The 20,779-nt window shown below is 34.7% G+C and overlaps 3 protein-coding genes across 3 annotated transcripts; 2 read left to right on the top strand and 1 right to left on the bottom strand.

The window, feature by feature from the left end:
• The first annotated feature begins 5,856 nt into the window (after positions 1-5,856).
• On the top strand, positions 5,857-6,579 carry LOC116134569. Its single transcript, XM_031420247.1, has one exon. It carries the CDS (start codon positions 5,930-5,932, stop codon positions 6,482-6,484), a length of 555 nt encoding a protein of 184 aa, XP_031276107.1. The 5' UTR covers positions 5,857-5,929; the 3' UTR covers positions 6,485-6,579.
• Positions 6,580-7,372: 793 nt separating this feature from the next.
• Positions 7,373-13,553, bottom strand: LOC116134567 (CTP synthase-like). The gene is made up of 22 exons (XM_031420244.1): positions 13,524-13,553; positions 13,308-13,412; positions 13,063-13,149; positions 12,919-12,969; positions 12,705-12,822; positions 12,563-12,619; positions 12,129-12,193; positions 11,828-11,911; positions 11,514-11,564; positions 11,358-11,420; positions 11,209-11,255; positions 10,809-10,878; positions 10,609-10,671; positions 9,966-10,055; positions 9,770-9,808; positions 9,326-9,475; positions 9,163-9,240; positions 8,981-9,066; positions 8,625-8,673; positions 8,452-8,532; positions 8,248-8,341; positions 7,373-7,762 (listed from the first exon to the last, which is right to left on the bottom strand). The coding sequence occupies exons 1-22, from the start codon at positions 13,551-13,553 to the stop codon at positions 7,698-7,700; spliced, it is 1,623 nt and encodes a 540-aa protein (XP_031276104.1). The 3' UTR covers positions 7,373-7,697.
• A 4,489-nt stretch (positions 13,554-18,042) lies between these two features.
• Positions 18,043-19,273, top strand: LOC116134622 (major latex allergen Hev b 5-like). Its single transcript, XM_031420302.1, has 2 exons — positions 18,043-18,197; positions 18,797-19,273. Exons 1-2 carry the CDS (start codon positions 18,183-18,185, stop codon positions 19,250-19,252), a joined length of 471 nt encoding a protein of 156 aa, XP_031276162.1. The 5' UTR covers positions 18,043-18,182; the 3' UTR covers positions 19,253-19,273.
• Positions 19,274-20,779: the final 1,506 nt, after the last annotated feature.

Genomic DNA, 20,779 nt, shown 5'->3' with positions numbered 1-20,779 from the left:
TGAAGTTTTAAGTTTAAATAAGATTGATGTTATGTAAGATTGATGTTAAAATTTTGGGTACTTTAAGCTATAAAATGCAAAGAAAGGTCCGCCCCTGTCCGCCACTAATTGTGGCTACCTGAATTTTTGAAGTCATGTAGAAATTGGTTGTTGAATATAGTTTTTTCTGTTTTCAGAAAACTTGCTTTTTTATAATAAATATTTGTCTCCTTGACTTTACTTACCCTTGGTTTGCCAGTGCGGCAAGGATGCCTAGTTGGTTTTTAACCAATTGTTTCAGTCTTTGCTTAAGAGAATGATGGGGCTACATGGTGGCAATATTTGGATTTTTGAAGTCTTGTAGTAGGAAATTAGTTGCATACAGTTGGATTGGTTATTGAAAAATCTGCTTGTTGCATAATTAAGAATTGTACCCTTTTCCCTTTTTGGAGGATGCTTAGTCAATTTATAAACATTTGTTTGATTCATTGCTTAAGATAGCAAAGGGACTATTTATTGTTGAAAAAGTAAGATCGACTGGTTGGCTAGAAAATATGGGAGAACAAAGGAAGCAATATTTGGAATTTTCAAGTGTCACAGAAAATTACAAAAATTTGTGAAAACTTTGCTGGTGTAATTAAATATTAGTCTCCTGATTTTTAAAAGATACACACTGACACATATCCTTTTGATTATGAATTTATTTACCCTTGGCTTGCTTTTCTGCCAAGATACTTGGCTGGTTTGTAACAAGTTGTTCGGTTCTTGTCTTTGTGAAGACATGATTTACCCTTTGGTTTGCCTTAGTGGCCAGACATTGCTCTTTTAAATTTTAAATTTATTTTAAAACTTCCTTTCTAAACCTCACAAATTATGGGCGCCTAATCTATAAAAACGAATGGCCTCCATCTCTCATTGGATGCAATTAAATATTTAAAGTATCATGTATGGTGTTTTAAATTAAAATATGTCTTATGTATTGTGTATCATGTATTTAAATGTAGCATGGTTTGTTCATGTGTCTTATGCCTTAGTTTTTTTTTTTTTTTTTTATTATTATTATAGGAATCTCTTTGACTCTTATTTTTAGGATCCCATTTTGGTACTAACTCATTATATGTTTATCGGATTTGGAATCCAAAGCATTCACAAATAAGATTATGATATCGAATTATTTCAAGAGACTGAAGAAAAGTCCAGCAAAAAATGTTGATGGAGACTCTACTGATATTGAGGTTAATCAACCCTCGTTACAAGAAGAAGCCCCACAACAGCGACAACAACACCAAGTAAAAGAAGCTCAACCTTTAATAGGGGTGTTCAATTTAGATGAGCTTGTAACTGACCCAGGATTGAGGATACCAATTAACGAGCTTTGTTGTACTGACAAACAAAAAGAGGAAGTTCCAAGAGCATACTTTTTGAAAGGTCTTTGCCAACCTAAAGATCATAACTTTCCTTTCACTCTTTTTGGAGATAAAAAGCTTAGGTTTACATCAGAATGGTACAAAGAAGGTTCACGTTGGATGGAATATAGCGTGGCAAAAGATGTAATCTTCTATTTGAATTGTTATCTTTTCAAACCCAATTATGGTGACCAAGCAAGTGGTGAAGTTTTTGTGAATAAGAGATATAATAACTGGAAAGATAAAGCAAATGTGAAAAAACATGTTGGTGATCATTTGAATACTCATAACCAATGTCATGCCAAGTGTGTTGATTTGATGAACCAAAGGCAACACATTGATGTAAATCGTGCTTGTGTGTCAAAAAAGAGCAAATTGGACTATTGTATTCACTTGAATGCATCAATTGATTGCATTAGATTCCTTTTATATCAAGGATTAGCATTTCGTGGTCATGATGAGTCAATTGAATCTGAAAATCAAGGTAACTTTATGGAACTATTGAAGTTTCTATCCAATCACAATGACGACATAAAGAAAGTTGTGCTGGGAAATGCTCTGAAAAACCATCAAATGACAACCCCAAAAATCCAGAGGCAACTAACTAGTGTTTGTGCTCATTTGATGACCAAAAAAATTATTGTAGAAATTGTGAGAGATAAACAAACGTTTTCTTTACTGGTTGATGAATCTCGTGATGTGGCAGTGAAATAATAAATGGCCATTGTTTTTCGCTATGTGGACAAAATAAGTTGTGTTATTGAACGTTTTATTGGGATTGTGCATGTTAAGAATGCTTCTGCAAAGTCTTTGAAAATTGCAATAGATGCCCTTTTTGTAAAATATGGATTGAGTTGACAAGTTTACGGGGGCAAGGTTACGATGGAGCAAGCAATATAAGGGGTGAGTTTAATGGTTTGAAGACTTTGATATTGAGAGAAAATAAATTTTCTTTCTACATTTATTGTTTCTCTTATCAACTCCAATTGGCGCTAGTCAAAGTTGTAAGTAAACATTCAGCATTGGGTGAATTTTTTCAAACTCTTTCTATGTTATCAAACACTGTAGCAGCATCTTGCAAGCACAGAGATCTTCTACGTGATAAACAGTATGAATATGTGATATCTTTGATTTCTAACGGTGACATTCTGATGGGACACAGGTTGAATCAAGAATGCACTATTAAACGACCAGGAGATACAAGTTGGGGTTCACACATAGGGACAATTCATAGTGTCATAAACTTATTTTCTTCTATTGTTGGTGTGCTCAGAGTAATTGAGATTGAAGGAGATGATTGGCAAAACAAAAGTCAAGCAAGGAGTTTATTACGAATCATGGAGAATATTGAATTCGTCCTTTTGTTATTCTTGATGAAGAAAGTATTGGGAATCACATATGAACTGTCACAAGCATTACAAAGAAAAGATCAAGATCTTCTTAATGCCATGCAGTTTGTACAAATTTCGAAGCGTCGATTACATAAATTGAGAAATGAAGACACTTGCTTTGACATATTGTTGAAAGAAGCTTATGATCTGTGTAAAGATAATGACATACCAATCTCGGAGAACACGGAAGATAATTTTGGGAGGATAAAATGAGGGATTGCACCAATTACGAATAAACATCATTTTAAGGTGGAATTGATGTACACAATTTTAGATAACATTCAAGAAGAACTCAATAATCGTTTTGATGAAGTAAATATGAGGCTGCTTCAGTGTATGGCATCTCTTGATCCAAGTAACTCTTTTGCTGCATTTAACAAAGACAAATTACTTGAGTTTGCAAAGTTCTATCCTGCCGATTTTCCTCAGCATGATATTTGGTGGCTCGATAATCAACTTGAAAACTATTATGAGGATGTTAGCACCAACGCCAATTTCACTCATGTTGATGGGATTGCCGATCTTGCAAAAAAAATGGTTGAGTTTAAGAAGGATGTTGCTTACGACAAAGTTTTTTTGCTTATTAAATTAGCACTGGTTTTGCCCGTGGCTACTGCAACAGTTGAAAGGGTGTTCTCTACAATGAATCTTGTTAAGAATACTTTGCGTAATCAAATGGGAGATGAGTGGATGAACAATTGCTTAGTAGTTTACATTGAAAATGAAGTTTTTGCTACATTTCAAAATGAAGATATCATTGAACATTTTCATAACATAATGAAGCGAAAAATCATGTTAAATTGAAGATCTTCAGGTATACTATTCTAACTTGCTTTCATTTTTATATAATCAATATTCATATTATTTAGATCTTTAGGTATACCATTCTAACTTGATTTTTGGGTCAATACGCAGAAGATGTGTGGATCTTTAATCTAGACGGTTGAGTTAGGATGTTAACATCTGGATCTGGATTTAGAGTGATTGTAATCCATCTCTTTATAAACCTTTGTGTATTTTACTTTTGTTAGAGTTGTGATTGCGCTCTAAATTTGTGTAGAATATTTTTGGTAGATTTGTGGTTGTTGTAAACTCTTTTGATTATATTGGATTTAAGTGGATCGTTAGATTCTCGTGGTTTTTTTTATCTTTTCACATTGAAGAAGTTTTTCCACATAAAAATTTTCTTGTGTTTTCTTGTGAATTGAATGTTATTTTCTTATGTTTTCACTAGTTGATTGGCAAACAGTGGCGGAGCGACGGGGCCCCCCTTAGACAAAAATCCTGGGTCCGTCACTGGTCCGTAGCATTATTGTTTTCTATTCTGTGCCTTATATAAGAATTTTATATGTTGAATTTAAGGGAAATATTATCTATATTAATCTAGTCACATGACTGAATCCACTTAAATAAGGCTATTATTATTATTATTTTTTAATTTGTGAAAATATATCTCTCCCAAGAAGTCAAAAACCGGATACTCACCCTAGTTCTCCGAATCTCCGTAATTTCACAAGTAGTTATAATAATATTGAACTTTGAAAACTATGCTATAAGGTGGCAGCTGGTAGCTTCAGTCGACACCTTTTTGGCTTTTGCTTGATTTCTTGTGTTTGATATATTTATACGTAAACGTAAACAGAACTGTCCATATACAAACAAATATTAAATATTAGGAATTTTCTCCGAATCGAAGAATTTCTGGCATGATTTTGGTGACCCCACAATATGTAACACTTGTGGCTGCAAACTTCAATTTGGTGAAAATTAGCTATTGTAGGGCCCTTTAACAGTGTTCACCATCTGGGGTGATTGTCAATTGAGATCCCCTTTTTATGGATATAGCCAAGTAGCTTTGAAAGCACGATTGCACATTACAGGAGAAATTTGAAAAAAACGAGCCGTTTACGTTTAGCAAGAAATTGCAAATTTCCAACTATACATTTCTCTTAAAATGTATCATCCAACCTGTCTGATTTCAATTTCTTTCTATGAACATGGTTAATTTTAATTTGGTTGAATTAATTTCCAAGCCATTACCATTTTTTTTTTCTTACAAGCTAATGTACCTGCGGCCATAAAGCTAAGTTGGGTTGAACCAGATTCATTTAATACTAATCCAACTTTAAAACAAATTAAAACCCATGGATCTAAGTGATACTGGTACCCAACTTAGTTCATGCATTCATGTTAAGCTTCCATACCCAATCAAATATATTTAATTTTATACTTGTTAATAGGGGGAGTATATTATCATTTTAATTAATTAGAATTGAAAATAAGATGAAATATATAAATCAATGATTAGTACAGCTTTTAAGACACGGTTTGGTAGATATTCAAACATTAATCATTCACACAACACAACTGTAAGAAAGAGCTTAGGATTCTTTTTGGTTTTTCACAACTAATAAAGCAAACGTTTACTTGTGCAAAGTCTTTCACTCTTCAACATGTTCTCAGGAATTTCTTTAATTAATTCACAAACTAAATCCCAACAAAACCCCAAACAAAAGTCTCCTGTCTTTATGTAGCTGGGGCCCTACTTTCTTAGTTTAAACACATTTATCATATTACCACAATGACATTAGGCTTCCAGAACGGCTAATTTGTTTGCTCATCTCTATATTCTATAAATAATTTATTCTTAGATTTAAATCAATATAATAAAAAGATAAGCAATTTCATTAATAATTACAATATAGGATACTGCAGATCTAAAATGTGAAATTAAAATATACTTCTCGTATATAGCCGCAAAAATAATATTATGTTAGTTGCATAAATATTTTCTACTGGGCAACGGCCAATCAATATAATAAGGCAGGGGTAGATTTGGAAACAAGAAAAGGTCGAACATGATTGTTGCCGCGTACAGGTATAGACCCTACCCGTGTAAGCCACGAGGTTGCTTCCCCGCAGTTCACATTTGCTTGCTCACCAACTGATCTAATATTTCTCTCTCTCCGCGTATCAAATTCTACTTGTATAAATAGCTTCACTCTCTCCATCTTTATCATCATCTCAAATCTAAACACCAACTGCGCTTATATCTTTCAAACACCAACTTTTAAGTTTTGTTCTTTCTTCTCCACAGCAGTATTTATTGCAACTCTCCAGTGGCAACTGGCAAGTAGCAATAAAGCCAAGAAAATGCCGAAGAAAAACAGTCATGTTAATCGTAAAGCGTGGAACTTATTACGTCTAGCATTGTTATGGGCAAGAAAAGGAGGGGTGTTTAAAAGACGTTTGATGATGGAACTTCGTGTGTTGCCAAAGTTCATCAAAAGTTTAGGACACAACACTCCACGGGATAAAATCTATTATGGAGAGCGGGAGCTTTCCTTTGACAAGACACCTATTTTCAATGTGAAGATGCATCGTCCAGCTTCCATGAGATTTCTTATTCCTTGCATAGCCCCGCCAGTTGATTTTGATTATGATTTTGATGCTGATGATCATTATCATGATGATAGAGATGGAGGTTATGGTTATGGTTACGATTATGGGAGGAGTTACTTGAAAAACGAAGAAGAAGAAGAAGAAGAAGAAGAAGAGGAAACTAGTGAAGAGAAAATTCCATTGGAGGAACAAGGAATTGATTTGAGAGCGGAGGAGTTCATAGCTAAGTTTTATCAACAAATCAAAATGCAAAGACAGATTTCATATTTGGAGTACAATGAGAACCTAAATAGAAGCACAACTTGAGTTGAGTTCATCTGTTTCTAGTAATTTGCTTAAATTTGTTCATTTATGTGTTAGAGGTAATTAATGCGGCATTTTGTAGATACTATAAGCTTTTATTAAGTGTTTACTATTTTACAAATAAACCATATGGTTTCATCTGTATCACAATACATATATGATATATTTTTGAACAAGTGAATATTTCATTCCCTTTGACTCTTTAATTGTTAATCAACCACAATTTCAGTCTGCAATGCATTATCAAACCAAACCATATTATGGAATACTTTCAAATTTCTAATGCTTGGTAAAGGGAGAAAAACAAGATTTATGGTGACAATTGCATAGTTAGTGAATTTGCAATTAGCAAATCGTCCAATCCTTAGTATCAGTGTTCAGAAGGCTTGAACATCACACACGCTATGCCAAATTTATATATATGGGGACAATACTAATTCAGCCTAAAGTACAACAAAATTTTCTTAAACACACTCCGATGCTTCATCCTGGGAGGTGGCTTGCATGTCCAAATGAAGGGAAGGGAAAAAGAACTCAATAAATTTGATCACAACCTGCACATTAAAAAAAAAAAAAAAAAAGAATCAGCTTTGTGCTGAAAGAGCAAGAAGTGCCATAAAGTTTGCTTCTAAATGCTATTGCACAGAAGGATCAACTTCCATGCACATTAATCCACCATAAAAGATTCATCTCATTGAGCTTATCAACAGAGATTACATTTTGAATACAGATGACACGATTGAGCATGTGTTTCTTTCACCCGTACACCGTTCTAATAAAAGAACTATGCATGGCATTGAGACTTTCAAGCCTTAGTTGCAGCCATGCTAAATTATGTGCAAGAACACCATAGAAGACTAGATTTATGAATTATTAAAGCCACAGATAACTACTTCCATAGATGCTTAATCATATTATCAGAGTTGAAAGTCTTAAGATGTTTGAAACCAAATGCTTAAGCATAATATTAGAGTTAAAACTGAACGATGTCTGAGACAAACCCCTTTCACATACATAATATAAACTGAACCTGACCACTGCTAACTAAATTAAACCAAACTTTTAATTCTGTTTAAAAGAAGCCAGAAAGTGCATCACACATATATGCAGGTGTGCTACTTTGTATCTAAGAATTCCTCAGTTTGTCCCTTCAGAACTAACCTATCTAGTAATTGTAAGAATGATGTAGAACATCTAGATGGTAAAAACTTCTAGATTAACTTCCATTCTGATGTGTATTAAGATATGCTTCCAACTGCTTTGTTGCCGCCAATATTAAACCTGCAATTGCAACGACATATTGTTAACTGAAATGTAGATATTTACACTGCTCTAAATAGAACCATATCTAAAGGCACAGGTCATCACGTCTTCTTCAACTATCACCCATGTTCTCTTTGAATGCTATCAATAACAAAATTGGTGATTCTCAATAATCTTTTGATTGAAAGGAAGAGAAGTGGAAAATTGGTCCCAAATTTTAAAGACATATTATTACACTATTTTCGCTCTAAATTATTCTTTCACAATATCTCATATTTTTAAAGGGAAAGATTAGCGGTCGAATCAGAAGAAAAAAATGCTTCCAACCACACAAGGGAGATAACCTTCACGGTCTCCCTTGTCCCCTCTCTTATCTACAAATGAAATATAAGATATAACTTGAAGACATTGTGATGACATTCTGTACACCATGGAATATATGTGGGTTCTAGGAGAGGATGTAAAATAGTATGAAGAAGGCTCATGCGTAGAATAAAAAGTACCTAAAAACATAGGAGAGGGCCTCCCGGGTCGCGATTTGAACTCTGGATGGAACTGAGATCCTACATAATATGGATGACCTGGAAGCTCCAAAATCTGCAGAAAAGAACAGAAGAACAGAACTTCAAAATTGAATGATTTGGGTAAGTGCAAACTAACTTCTCAATCTAGCAAAACGACCACGAACAAGATATGCCCAAGCCCACCTCCATTCGTTTTCCAGTTTCATCCTTCCCTACAAATTTTAGCCCAGCTTCTTCAAGAGCCCCAATTACCTCAGGGTTCACCTGCAGCATACAGGACCAAAGGATCGTCATGTACACTAGAAATTATGCACGCCAAATATTTTGCCTCCATAAGAATGAATTTTAAAACTGACCTCATATCTGTGGCGATGCCGTTCATCCACATACTTGGGATTACAATACCTAGCAAGCAAGAGAAAGTTTAATGGGGATGCATAGCAGTACATGGGAACACATCATAGTATCCTCTTTGGATAGCAAGTTGCTGGCTGATAGGCAGCAGAAACTGGACAAGAAGACTACCTTGTGGCCTAAGAACCACCACATTGGTATAAAAGAATAGTCACCCTAACGTCCAATTACGGCTCTACCATGCATTGATGTAGAGTAATACATAAATATGGAGCAAAATGAATTGTAAAAGTTCTATATTGCATTAACAGACAAACTTCATGTACTCCTGAAATTGAAAAGTAGATAAATCACATACAATTTCGAAGAAAGGCAATCATGGGTCTGGAATATTGTTTTTCGAGAACCTAGTCTCATTGTGCTTCCCATATGTGTTCTTGAACCCTGCATATGGATGTGAAATGATAGATGATATAGTTTGTGTTTATGTGTAATTTATCACAACAAATAGTAAAACAAGGCAGGCAATAGAATTCAAACCTCAGGCATGAAAATTACAACATTATCCGGACTCTCGGTATCAAACTCTGAACTGTTTGCCCTTTCTAAACCCAGAACCTAAAAACAATTAACTAGAGGCAATCAGAGAATGGCTACAATATGATCTGAAAGTGAACACTGAAATGAAAAACAAACCACCCACGGATCTAGCAAACTCAATTACAGAAATCTGCATGCCCAAGCAAATCCCAAGATAGGGTACATTATTCTCTCTAGCATACTTTGCAGCCAATATCATTCCTTTCACACCACGATCTCCAAATCCACCAGGAACTAAGACACATTCTGCATTCTGCAATGAAATTTTACCACGCTTCAAAATCTATTCTAAGACCATTACACAAATAAAATTATATTAGGGAGATTCTCTGTCTGAAAAAGGAATTATAAAAAGGAAAAAAAACTAGCAAAGCTTGAAAATCTGAATGTCTGTGTATGCATAAAGCTTTCTACAAAAGTGATCAACAAAACCAAATATGGCACGATTTTGGGATTTTGATGCAAAGAATCATCTGATTGGTCCAAAAATATATAATCTGATGGTAGCAATGATGAATAAAATAAGCAAATAAATAAATTGAGTTACCCTCAAAGTCTCCCATGCAGCCGCATGAGCTTCTGGTGTCTGCAAATGCAGACAAAACAATTAAACAAGGCAATTTTTTTTCTCAAAAATATATGGGAAAAAAGACCAACATGAATGTGATAAGCCAGCAGTGCATAAAGTCTACACCCTTAAAGGGCGTAAAAAGCATTAGAATGCAACTAGGACAGTTCAGTACCAAGTTCGCACTATCATCTTCAAGATCAGAAGCTGCAATCCAGTCGATTGATGGCTTCAGGGAACATGCGATGCAGGCATGCAAAAGGGCCTGCACTAATAAGCATAACCATAACAGAAGTTGGCAATGTAGAAATTATAAACTAAGCAACCAAACCAGGTAAATTTTTTTATTTTATTTTTTCCATAAAGAAAAGGCAGGTACTCATCCAGTAACAAACATCTAATTGTGAAATGAGCTAAACTATCATGATTTAGCGTTGCATCAGATAAAGTATCATTTATTTCTTCCAAAAAAATCAGCAAATAACAAGTATTAACCAACACAAAAGCTTAAGCTATTAGGTTGAGAACACATAGTAAAAGTACTCTACTCAAATCTTATATTTACATTTAATCTTACAAGGGTAGATTAACACTTAAAATGGGCAGTTCTTCTATGCATCAGGCTTATTTTGATGGACATAAGTTCTTCTGTGCATCAACATATTGTGTTCATAAGCAATCATATAATTAGTAGGTTTGATCAGTTAGATGAAAGATCACTAGCAGTAGTTTATTTTAAAATATTAACAGGACTATACCTTGATTTTCCTACCTCCTGGTTCAAAGTAGAAAAAGAAAAGCAAAAATAGAAAGCACACCTTCACAACGGACAGATACGAGTCAGTAAGGCCAACATACTTCCCAACCATAGCAATCCTCACCTGTCATAACAGCATGTTTTTATCTCAAGTATAAAAGAAGAATATTCAACAAGAGGATTACAAGCTAACCATAAATATACTGATATATGGATAAGGTTGTCCTCAGGAAAAAAATAATTAAGTAAAGTATTACTAACAGAATTCGTGATATTATCATAAGTCTCGGCCATCTTTGTCCAAGCTTGTAAATCTGAAGGTGCAGCAATGCTGAAACAGATAATTGCAGTCTGTAAGTTAACAAATCAACCATGCGCCTTAAGTATCGAGTTCTAGAGACAGCGATGTCTTGCTCTTTAAAGGGTTAGTTAAGTTCAACTGGTGTCAATCTAAACATGGTAACAAATCATGGATATAATCAATGCAACAACCCATGGTCGTATTTGAACAGGGACAAAAACAGATAGGTACATTGTTAGACAGCATCATATAAATTGCTTCCCTTAGATTCATTTCTCTGCAAACTTCTGAGGTCGGTAAGGGCTCTGATCTGAAACTTGAAGCCTTATTATGCAGAAAAAAGTTGAAACAAACACTAACCTCAGCAAATTTAGCTGTTGTAGAATTGAATGATGAGCATTTTGGCTCTGAAACAAATATTCATGTCAAAAAATATTAACAGGATGATGATAAAATAAACAAGAAAAATTTGAGTTTAGGAGGAACCATAGAAAAGTTAGTAAATGCACCCGAAGTAAGAGAGGAATGTGCCAAATGTTTGGAACGTCATGAATGTTGAGAATATTAGCAATCTGAGAGAAACCATGACAAGATATATAAGATGAAAAATCAATTAAACAGGTTCTGATCGAAGGATAAAAGAAACAAACTTCACAACAATTTACCGGGACATGGCAGAATTGAGAAAGTTTCTCCTTTGTATTTGCCAACAGAGGCTGCAATATGATTGCCAATTAAAGAAAATTGAAAGTTTTAACCATCGTGTTCACCATTGAGACCATTTGAATAGAACACATAAAATTTAAATCATATTAATAGCTTTATTCCAACCTATAACTTGGGCAGCACAATAAATTGCTGCATCTAAACCACAATCTAGAAAATGGTTGGTATCAATATAAAAGATTCCAAAACCAAAATTTTGCCACCCCTTTCCCTCCCACATGCATGTAGGCAACAGATAAGGAGAAAGATGAACCTGGGCAGAGCGACATGCCAACAGATGAGGTGTCAACCCTAATGCTCTCAATTCCCGAACACTGTGCTGTGTAGGCTTAGTTTTCTAGGATAAAGGAAAAAAAAGAGAGTAAGCAAGAATAATAAAGAGAATGAAGCAAGAATGAGAGAATAATCAGCCAAATAAAAGAGAAAAAAATATATATACAATGAATTTCAAGTAATATTATCAACCTTGGTCTTTAACAGCAGGCCACAATATGTAGAACAAATAAAATATTGCATATTTTGGTAAAGGTTTATAGAAAAATATGGAGTATTACTTGCTCGCCAACAACACCCAGCACAGGTATCAGGCTCACATGAATGAGACAAAAGTTATCTTGACCTGAGGAGGCAATAGAAAGTTGAATTAAGGAAATACCACAAAATATGTAGGGAATTACACCACAGTGAATATGACAAGCACACCACATCAAAGAAACAATGGCTCAGTTTCCATTATATTAGGTAACAGGAAAACAATGCATAGATATATCTTAAAAATTGCACAGATTGATCTACACAGCATAGAATCATGCACATATAACAGAAACCCAATTATTAAACTGTTCAATCAAATTCAAATATACCATAATGCAAATAACACATACATTAACAAGGTTCTTCATTAACCTTCTTAAAAATGCCGAGGACATAATTAATTGTCCATATAAATCAAATAATACAATGACATAGCATAATAAGTGCAACTTACCAACTGAAAATGATAGTTGTCGCAAAGCCTCAATGAATGGCATTGATTCAATGTCCCCTAACGCAAAACAAGTGTCAATCAAAAAAAGAAATCACCAATTCTTTGTGCACCATAAGTCTCTATTGTATCAGGAAGCTCTTACCAACAGTTCCTCCCAACTCAATCACACAAACATCTGCTGGGCCCTCTTTACCGTCCACAGGAATAGCAGCAACGGACTCAATCCAATTCTTAATGGCGTCTGTGATGTGAGGAACCACCTGGGATCCACCCAAGAGTGGCAGAAATCTAAGTCACCAGTGTTTTCTTTACACAATTAAGATCTAACAAACATTTTTCAGTATAAGAAGCATTACCTGAACTGTCTTTCCAAGATAATTACCTCTCCGTTCCTTCTCAAGGACAGACTGTTTAAAAGTGAAGGAGATTGATTATTTTTAGTAACACAAACAATTGAATGGACTTCATATATTCACATTTATATTTATAAATTCAAGCACCTGATATATCTTTCCAGTGGTGATGTTGTTATCTCTCGTGAGAGTAACATCCAGGAATCGTTCATAGTTACCCAAATCTAAATCCACCTGTACAAAAGAAAAAGAAAAAAAACCCAAATAGTAACTTGTAGCACACTGCTTGACAGACTACATACATGACTCCTAAAGTTATTATATATGCAAGAATGTATATTATGGCAACTTCTTCACAAAGTAAAATTTATATGAACAGATAAAGAAAAAACCTCTCCACCATCGTCAAGAACTCCCTTGTCAGAGCTTGGGTGCTGAGAAAGACGGTCTTGACATCCTTCAGCATGAATGGGCTCTACCGAAATTTGAGCAGCGTGCTGAAACAGTTTTGAGAAATCTTGTTGGATGAACAGTCCTGAGTGGTCCTCAAATGAATTTTAATCCATTATCAATGGATCTATAGCAGTAGCTGTGGAGTCAGGCAAGACCTGATGGTTATAGTTACTGAAAGAAACCATTGTTGTAATTCTAAACTTACTTTCAAGTTTAATTAATATCACTGAAGAAATTTTCCAGATTGCTAGTTGTATCATCATGTTTTGTGAAATCGTACATCTTTTTATTTTTCCAGATTCCTCTGCAGTAAGTTTCTGATATACTTTAAGAGAAAAATTCTATGATACATGATGTTTTTTAAGATCATCGGACGATGATGAAAGGGCTATCGAAGATTCTATTTTGTTCAAATTCAATAGTAAGGACTTCCTGGACGAGATGTTGAATCCAGAATGAGTGAATGATTAATGAATTCGAAAGGTCGAATCCACTAGTATTGACTTTCTCGATTAGATATTGTATCAGAATCATAAAATGAAGTTCATATTTTTTCTTTTCTTAAAGGTAAATTCTTATGAAAGATTCAAAAGATGATAAGATTGATTGAATCATAGCTTTAGTTGGAATATATCAAACATTGATTGATGAGAGCGAGACCCCACTCCATGAGCAGTGTTTTAGAATTGAAATTGATTGCTAAATTCAAGCAGAAAAAAGAAAAAGTAAGCTGCCTTGCCTACCAAAAGAAAGAAAAATCATACAAGAAAGAAAGTGATTTGCCGAGTGGTCGCAGTACTTATACAACAAAAGCAAAATTGCCGCCATAAAAGCTTAAAATTTTCCATATAATTCATAGCAGACCAGACCAAACATTTGATTATGACTTCTTTGTCTTGTGCTTAATGCTATTTAAAACCCTACCCTCTCATTTCAATCTCATTAATTTTCTCTCTTTTCTTTAGCTGTCTAAGTAGCATAATATTTTATATCATTAGAAATTTTATTTGTCACGTCTATTTAGTAAATTGTTATTGTGTATATATGTTATAGTACTTTCTACTCTCTTGAGCTAACTTTTGAGGATGAATTCTACCAAAACCTGTTTATTGTCACGTTTTCCTTGCTTTAATTTTGAATGAAAATAAATAATGTTTTTTATTTTTTGTATGATTGGGGATATTCAGGTTAACTTGTGCGCACCTCAACTAATCTCTCAGGATCAATGTTTTAAAACTCGGCTTGGCTCGACCGATTTAACTGGTTCAACTGGGATCAAAAGCTTCAACGGGTCAGGTTTATACTTTTTCTATTCACCCAAAACCCTAGGATTTGGGAGGATGATCGGCAAACAATTGGTGGCTGGGATGTTGGGCTTTTGAAGAGAAAGTGCCGGTGAATGCAATGGTGGTGACGGAGTTGATTTTCGATGAGTAAATTGATCGAAAATCGATCGACTTTTGCCAACTATTGGCGAGGCTAACGGGGGTGGGGTGAGGTGGGTTTTGGTCGGGAGGAAGAGGGAAGTAATTTCTGGGTGATGGGGAGGATTGTCAGCGCCAGTATCAATGAGATCTGGCCTGGAATGCCAACGCCGACGTCGATGAGATCTGGCCTAGAATGCCGACACCGACATCGGTGAGATTTGGCAGAAATCGAACCTATTTTGGCTAGATCTTGGGTATATTTAAAGGGGAATGGGCTCAAGGGACGATTAGGGTTGCATTTGGGGTGTTGCCGTCACCGACCGATTTGTATTTGGGGTGTGTTTGTCAAATTTCAAACCTATAGAGACTTAACCATAATTTTTAGAGATGTATTTGCTGAATTTTAGTTGTTGTTGTCAACGGGTCAACCTAGGACCCAACCCTGGGTTGGGTTTTAAAACATTGTTCAGGATCCTAAAACTATCGGCCAGATAAGAGCTTCAATGACTACCCTTATTAGTAGTTAAGGTGAATTAAATTCATGACCTTTTCAATAATACACCTAAGAATCCTAATTGATCACTCGATCACCCAATAATGGTTATTGAGACTAAATGAGATGTATTCCTTGACAACACCGATGATCGCATGACGTTGTCCAGCACATAAGCTACAACAGGATCAAGACGACCGCAACAGTCGAAAAAATAAATAATGTTACCAACACAATTGCCCCCTTGAAAGAGTAATTACAATGAGCCTGTCCCATGAATAAGACCATAAATCAACAAAACATTCCACCTCCTCATCACTGGATGCAGTTGACGGGCCAGGCAGGCCCGACCTTTATCAACTTTTCCTAATAAAGAGAAAGTTATAAACTGTAAGCCATCTCCATCAGTAGCAATGTGCCCTAAACCTAAAAAATAATAAGTGTTAAAACTATTATAAGGACATGTCCTTGTCCCTGTTTTAGGGCATTCCACGTTCCATGTGTTAGCGTATCAAATCGACAATCCATTTGAGGAATGCACAGCTCAGCTAGACCAATCAAATATTGGGCCCATCTCACCGTCCAGTCTTTCCCCTACCTTTTAACTTTACAGACAGTATTAAGGTACGGTAAAGTTTTTGATGGACACGCATGGCCAATTCTAGGATTAATTGTTCAATTTTAAGTATAAATTATCTTAACACCTAATCATGATTAGTGCATACTTAATACTTTAATCTAAAAAAAACTATAAATTTGATTCTCTTCAATCCCACAAAATATAATATACATCGGATATATTCGCACCGGTTTGAATAGCAAATATAAAACAATTTACTCGGGAAAAAAATTTCATCGTCCCTTAAAAAATCAGCTTTTTTTTTTTATTTATGAAGAGTTTTTGATATTTTCAAGAATTTTTTTTTTTAAATTGTTCATTGGTGATTCTAATTTTTTATATAATTTAAGATTTTTTTTAATAAAAATAGAATTGAAAATAGTATAAATAGGCGTACAATTATAGTAAAGTGAGGATAATATGGATAAGCGTATGGTTTCATTTTTACTTCTGAGTATCCGAGATTTAAGTGAAGATTGTAATGATGAGTTGTTATACTAATTTTTTTTTTTTAGATACGTATAAACTGATCCGACGTTTGATTATTAAAAAAAAATTATTTTTTTCTTCTTAAAAATGACAAGATTAGTACATGAAGACACATAAATCTATAAATCATCATTTAAGTCCAAAATTTCAAGTTAACCTATGTATTATAATATTAATCCTGCTACCATAATGCCAACATCATCCTCGGATCTCTAATCCTAGTAAGTAAAATGACAAAGATGCCATTGTTATTTTGCATGAGTATGGAATTGCCTTAAGGGTAATTTTGTACATGCGTTTTGAGATTTTTTCTTTTTCGGTGGGCTGGGCTGGTAGTGAGTGAGGATATGATCAGAGAGACGACTAAGATCAAGCGTGGCAAATCAGACGGCTGGAAGTGGGTCCGGTGTCACGAGAGTCCTACCTGGAAAGCACCTGAGGTGGGACCTACAAAAGGTGAATCTTTTAGAAAGGTGCGGTTTTCAAAGCATAGAGAGGCTGCCTGATTGATTTGGACTAAATCAAGGGTGGAAAGTCGTGCCACGTTCGCAATTTTCAAAATAGAGTGGGGCCTGATCAGTGTATTTTTGTGGTAATGATCGAAACTGGTGAGGCATGGGTCCCATTTCGCCACCGGCCTAGTACTGTTGTTACCTTTTGTTTGGCTGATAATCACCTCCATTAGTTGTTAATTAATTAATATATTATTTTGAAATTAAAAAAAAAACCAAAAGTGAAAGGTCAAAAAAACCTTAAAAATACCAAACATATGATTTTGACCACAATAGTAAAAGTAACCCCTTTCATATAATTTTTGGGCTTTTATTTTATTATTAAATAAAATAAATAAATTTCTAATTTTTGGGCAATGATACTCTCTTTGCGTCCAAAGAAGAATTAAACCTAGATGTCCGAGATAATTGATGTGCATCTCGATTATTCCTTAGAGGAAGCTATCCCACAATAATCCACTGCCACCGTGGCCCTCTAGATAAATCATAGGTAAATGTATTACTTTTACGTCAAATAGGGAATCAAACTTGGGACTTCAAGTCTTCAACCTCCTTGGTTCACCCTAATCGTTGGGCTACCGATAGACGGGTTAATTTTTTATTTATTGGCCTTTTGAAACCGAAGAGGGTTCAAATTGAATGAATAGCGGTTTTCAAATACACAATTAATTAGAGCAAGAAATTGAATATATGTAATTACTTTCTTTGACTATAGAAACGCTCAAAAGGGTTTAATTAAAGTGAATTAATACATGACATTATATTTATAATTACTTGTAAGAGTTACAAATTACAAAAAAAAAAAAAAATTAATTGTTCATTTATTTAAATTATGAGAAATTAAAGGCAAAATGGGAAATCAAATCGAAATTGAAGAACATGAACGCATGATAATAACAACTCAAAAGAAAGATATGATGGTGATATGGGAAATGGGCACAACCATATAATATAAATTAAATTAAAATTTCCATTGATTAAAAAAGCACTAATAATATTTAATGATAATGTAAATCAAATAATAATATTATTATATAATAATAATAATTTAATTGACAAAAAAGTTACATTTACAACTAGACAAAGGGCAATTGCCTATGTGTCACTGACAGATTCTTCAAGTGCTTCATCACCATTCTTTTACACCTCTATATATACCTCTCTTGTTCATCATCTTCTCCTCACTACACACTCACAGAAGCCCTAGCGCCCTTCCCTTTGCTTTTTCCTCTATATTTCTTTCTGTTAATTATACCCTTTTCTTTGCTTTCCAAATGGCCAGCGTTGAGGTATATATCTATATATATAATACGTTATATCTGTAGCTGATTATGGAGCAGCGAAATTCTTTTGTATATAGAGTCTGTTTTGTGTCAACTTAATGTTATCAGGATCGGTTCTTCAATATATAGTTCAAGTTTTTTTATTAAGTTGTACTTTGATCGATCCTTTTCAATGGTTTGTTTGGTCTTCTGTAATATTTTTAGAAACTCATCCAGATCTATCTCTAATATGATAGATCAGTTCTCTTTTTTGTATTTGTGACATATCTGATCATCAAGATTATGTCATGGGCATGCATGGTGATCCTGATAAGTTTTTCTAATGTTTAACTTGGTAAAAATGATCTTATATATTAAAAGAAAATAGGAAACTGATTAAAAAATTGAACTAAAGGCGATCTAGCCAGCAACAGTGATCGATCAATCCATCTTCCAAGCTACCTAGATTTCAGTAATTCTTGTGTATGCTCTTCTTGAATCTTCAGTCTTTTATTGCTTATATATATGTATAATCTAATGCGATTTGGCTGATAATCTTGCTGTAAGTGTCATATATATGAGGGTTTTGATTATTTTCATACGTTAAAATGTTTTGGATCTTGCAGGTTCAACAAGCTGCTACAACATTGCCCGAGAATGAGACACCTGAGGTGACCAAGACTATTGAGAAAACCCCAGAAGAGCCAGTGGCAGCACCACCAGCCTCGGAAAAAGTAGCTGAAAAACCAGTGGAAGCAACTCCTGAGGCCCCAGTTGCCGAGGAATCCACTGTTACAAAGCCTGAAGCTGCTCCAGTTGAGGTTAAAACCAAGGAAGTTGTAGAAGAAGCTAAGGTTGAGGCTGAGCCAGCAGTGGAAGAGAAAGCAGAAGAGACTCAAGAAGTGAAACCTGAGGAGCCTGTTGTTGAGGAGACTAAAGAAGAGACCGCTAAAGCCGTGGTGGAAGAAAAGCCTGCAGCTCCGGTGGAGGAAGAGAAGCCAGCTGAGAAGGAGGAGAAGCCAGTTGAAGCACCCAAGGAAGCAGCAACCACAGAAGTTCCAGTTGAGAAGATTGAAGAGTGAAGAATAGGTGGCAGTTTTAGCAAAGCTGGTGGGGGGCTTTATGCAAAGTTGTCAAGTTTTAATTAGATTTATATTCATCTTAGTCTTGTTTATTATGATTATTATTAATATTTACTATTATTAAGGTAAGGGTTTGAATGAGGTTTGGAGTATTACGGAATTGGGACTAGAGATAGTATTAAGAAATTATTGGTCCACATCAGCCGGTAGACATGCCACGTGGCTAATTATATGATCAAGCTACATGGGATTGCTATTGCGAATGTGGGTTCCAAGAGGGTCATTGTTTTGATATTTTTAAATGGTGTGATGAGCTGTGTGAATGTGAATCTCTAGGTTTGAATAATAATATTTTTATTTTTATTTATTATATAAGTTGGCATTATTCTATGTTGAAAGCTGTTGTTCTTAGACCTAGAAGGAATGTTTTTCATATTCTATATAAAATTGGTAAAAATTTTTTTTTTTTTTTTTTTTGGGTGTGTCTAGGCCAACTTGAATCCTTCAAGACCTTGAAATTAATGATCAGGTAAACTCTCCAATTGTCACTCTTATTAATAACCGAGAGAATCGAATTTAAGACCTCTAGAATAATACATCTAAGAATTCATATCGCCTCACCTGACAGTGGTTAAATATGATAAAACTAGTTAAACATTCCATAAAACTAATAGGGAAAAGTATTTTTCCCACCCAAGGTTTGACGAAACGACACTTTCTCACCCGTCAAGTTTCAAAATGATACTTTCCCACCCTTAATTAGTTTATTATATCATTCCAGAGAATCCAGACTAGGCAAGAGTCAGATTTTATTGGCCAATCTGTAGTTCTTAGCCCTAGTGAGGATCTGAGTTCAAGTAGAGCAGCTTGCTCATTGGGTCAACTCACGGTCTCAAGTGGCTCAAATGTAGACTCAAATAATAGCAACAATATAAAAATAACAGCTACTGCACTTTGTTGATCCACCATGGCTCATAACATAAACTTCCTCATATTCTTTCTCTCATACTTGAGTGCAATCTTTCAAGTATATTTGACAGAAAATGAAAATGAAATCTAACAAAATACAAAACACCCAAATGACAAAAACACATTTTTCACATACTATTAAAGACTCTCAATTCCTTTCTCTTAGAAAATAGAACTAAAAACTCTTACCTGAATCACAAGTTTTTTTTTTCCCTTTCTGTTATTTGTATATCTCCTAAATTTCTTCTTCCTTGAAAAACACTTGTTTCTGACCAGTCTATGTGCTATCGTTTGCTTCTGTTCTCTTCTTTTCTCTGTTTCTCTCTACCTGCTCTGCCTCTCTCTCTCTCTCTCTCTCTCTCTCTCTCTTAATCCGTCGGTTTCTTTGGTTGACGAAAGAGAGAGAAACAATGATCTGCAAATTAAAATAATAATTTTAAAGAGATCAATTAAAAAAAAGGTGGTCAAGACTCAAGAACAAAGAACAACTCTGAAGTGGATTATCACTCTTTCCTCTCCTAACTCTTAACACAAACTTCTTATTCTAATTCTAAAATA

This window comes from Pistacia vera, unplaced genomic scaffold (assembly GCF_008641045.1).
Source record: "Pistacia vera cultivar Batoury unplaced genomic scaffold, PisVer_v2 Contig29, whole genome shotgun sequence".
In the NCBI taxonomy this organism is placed as follows: domain Eukaryota; kingdom Viridiplantae; phylum Streptophyta; class Magnoliopsida; order Sapindales; family Anacardiaceae; genus Pistacia; species Pistacia vera.
Note: the sequence above shows the minus strand (reverse complement) of the source record. Positions and strands in the feature narration are given on the sequence as shown.

Coding starts and splice junctions, on each gene's coding strand:
- LOC116134569 (XM_031420247.1), top strand. CDS start 5,930: ATGCCGAAGAAAAACAGTCATGTTAATCGTAAAGCGTGGAACTTATTA.
- LOC116134567 (XM_031420244.1), bottom strand. CDS start 13,553: ATGGTTTCTTTCAGTAACTATAACCATCAG. Junction 13,413..13,523: donor TCAGTAACTATAACCATCAG/GTCTTGCCTGAC, acceptor AAACTGTTTCAG/CACGCTGCTCAAATTTCGGT. Junction 11,912..12,128: donor TGGGTGTTGTTGGCGAGCAA/GTAATACTCCAT, acceptor CCTTTATCCTAG/AAAACTAAGCCTACACAGCA.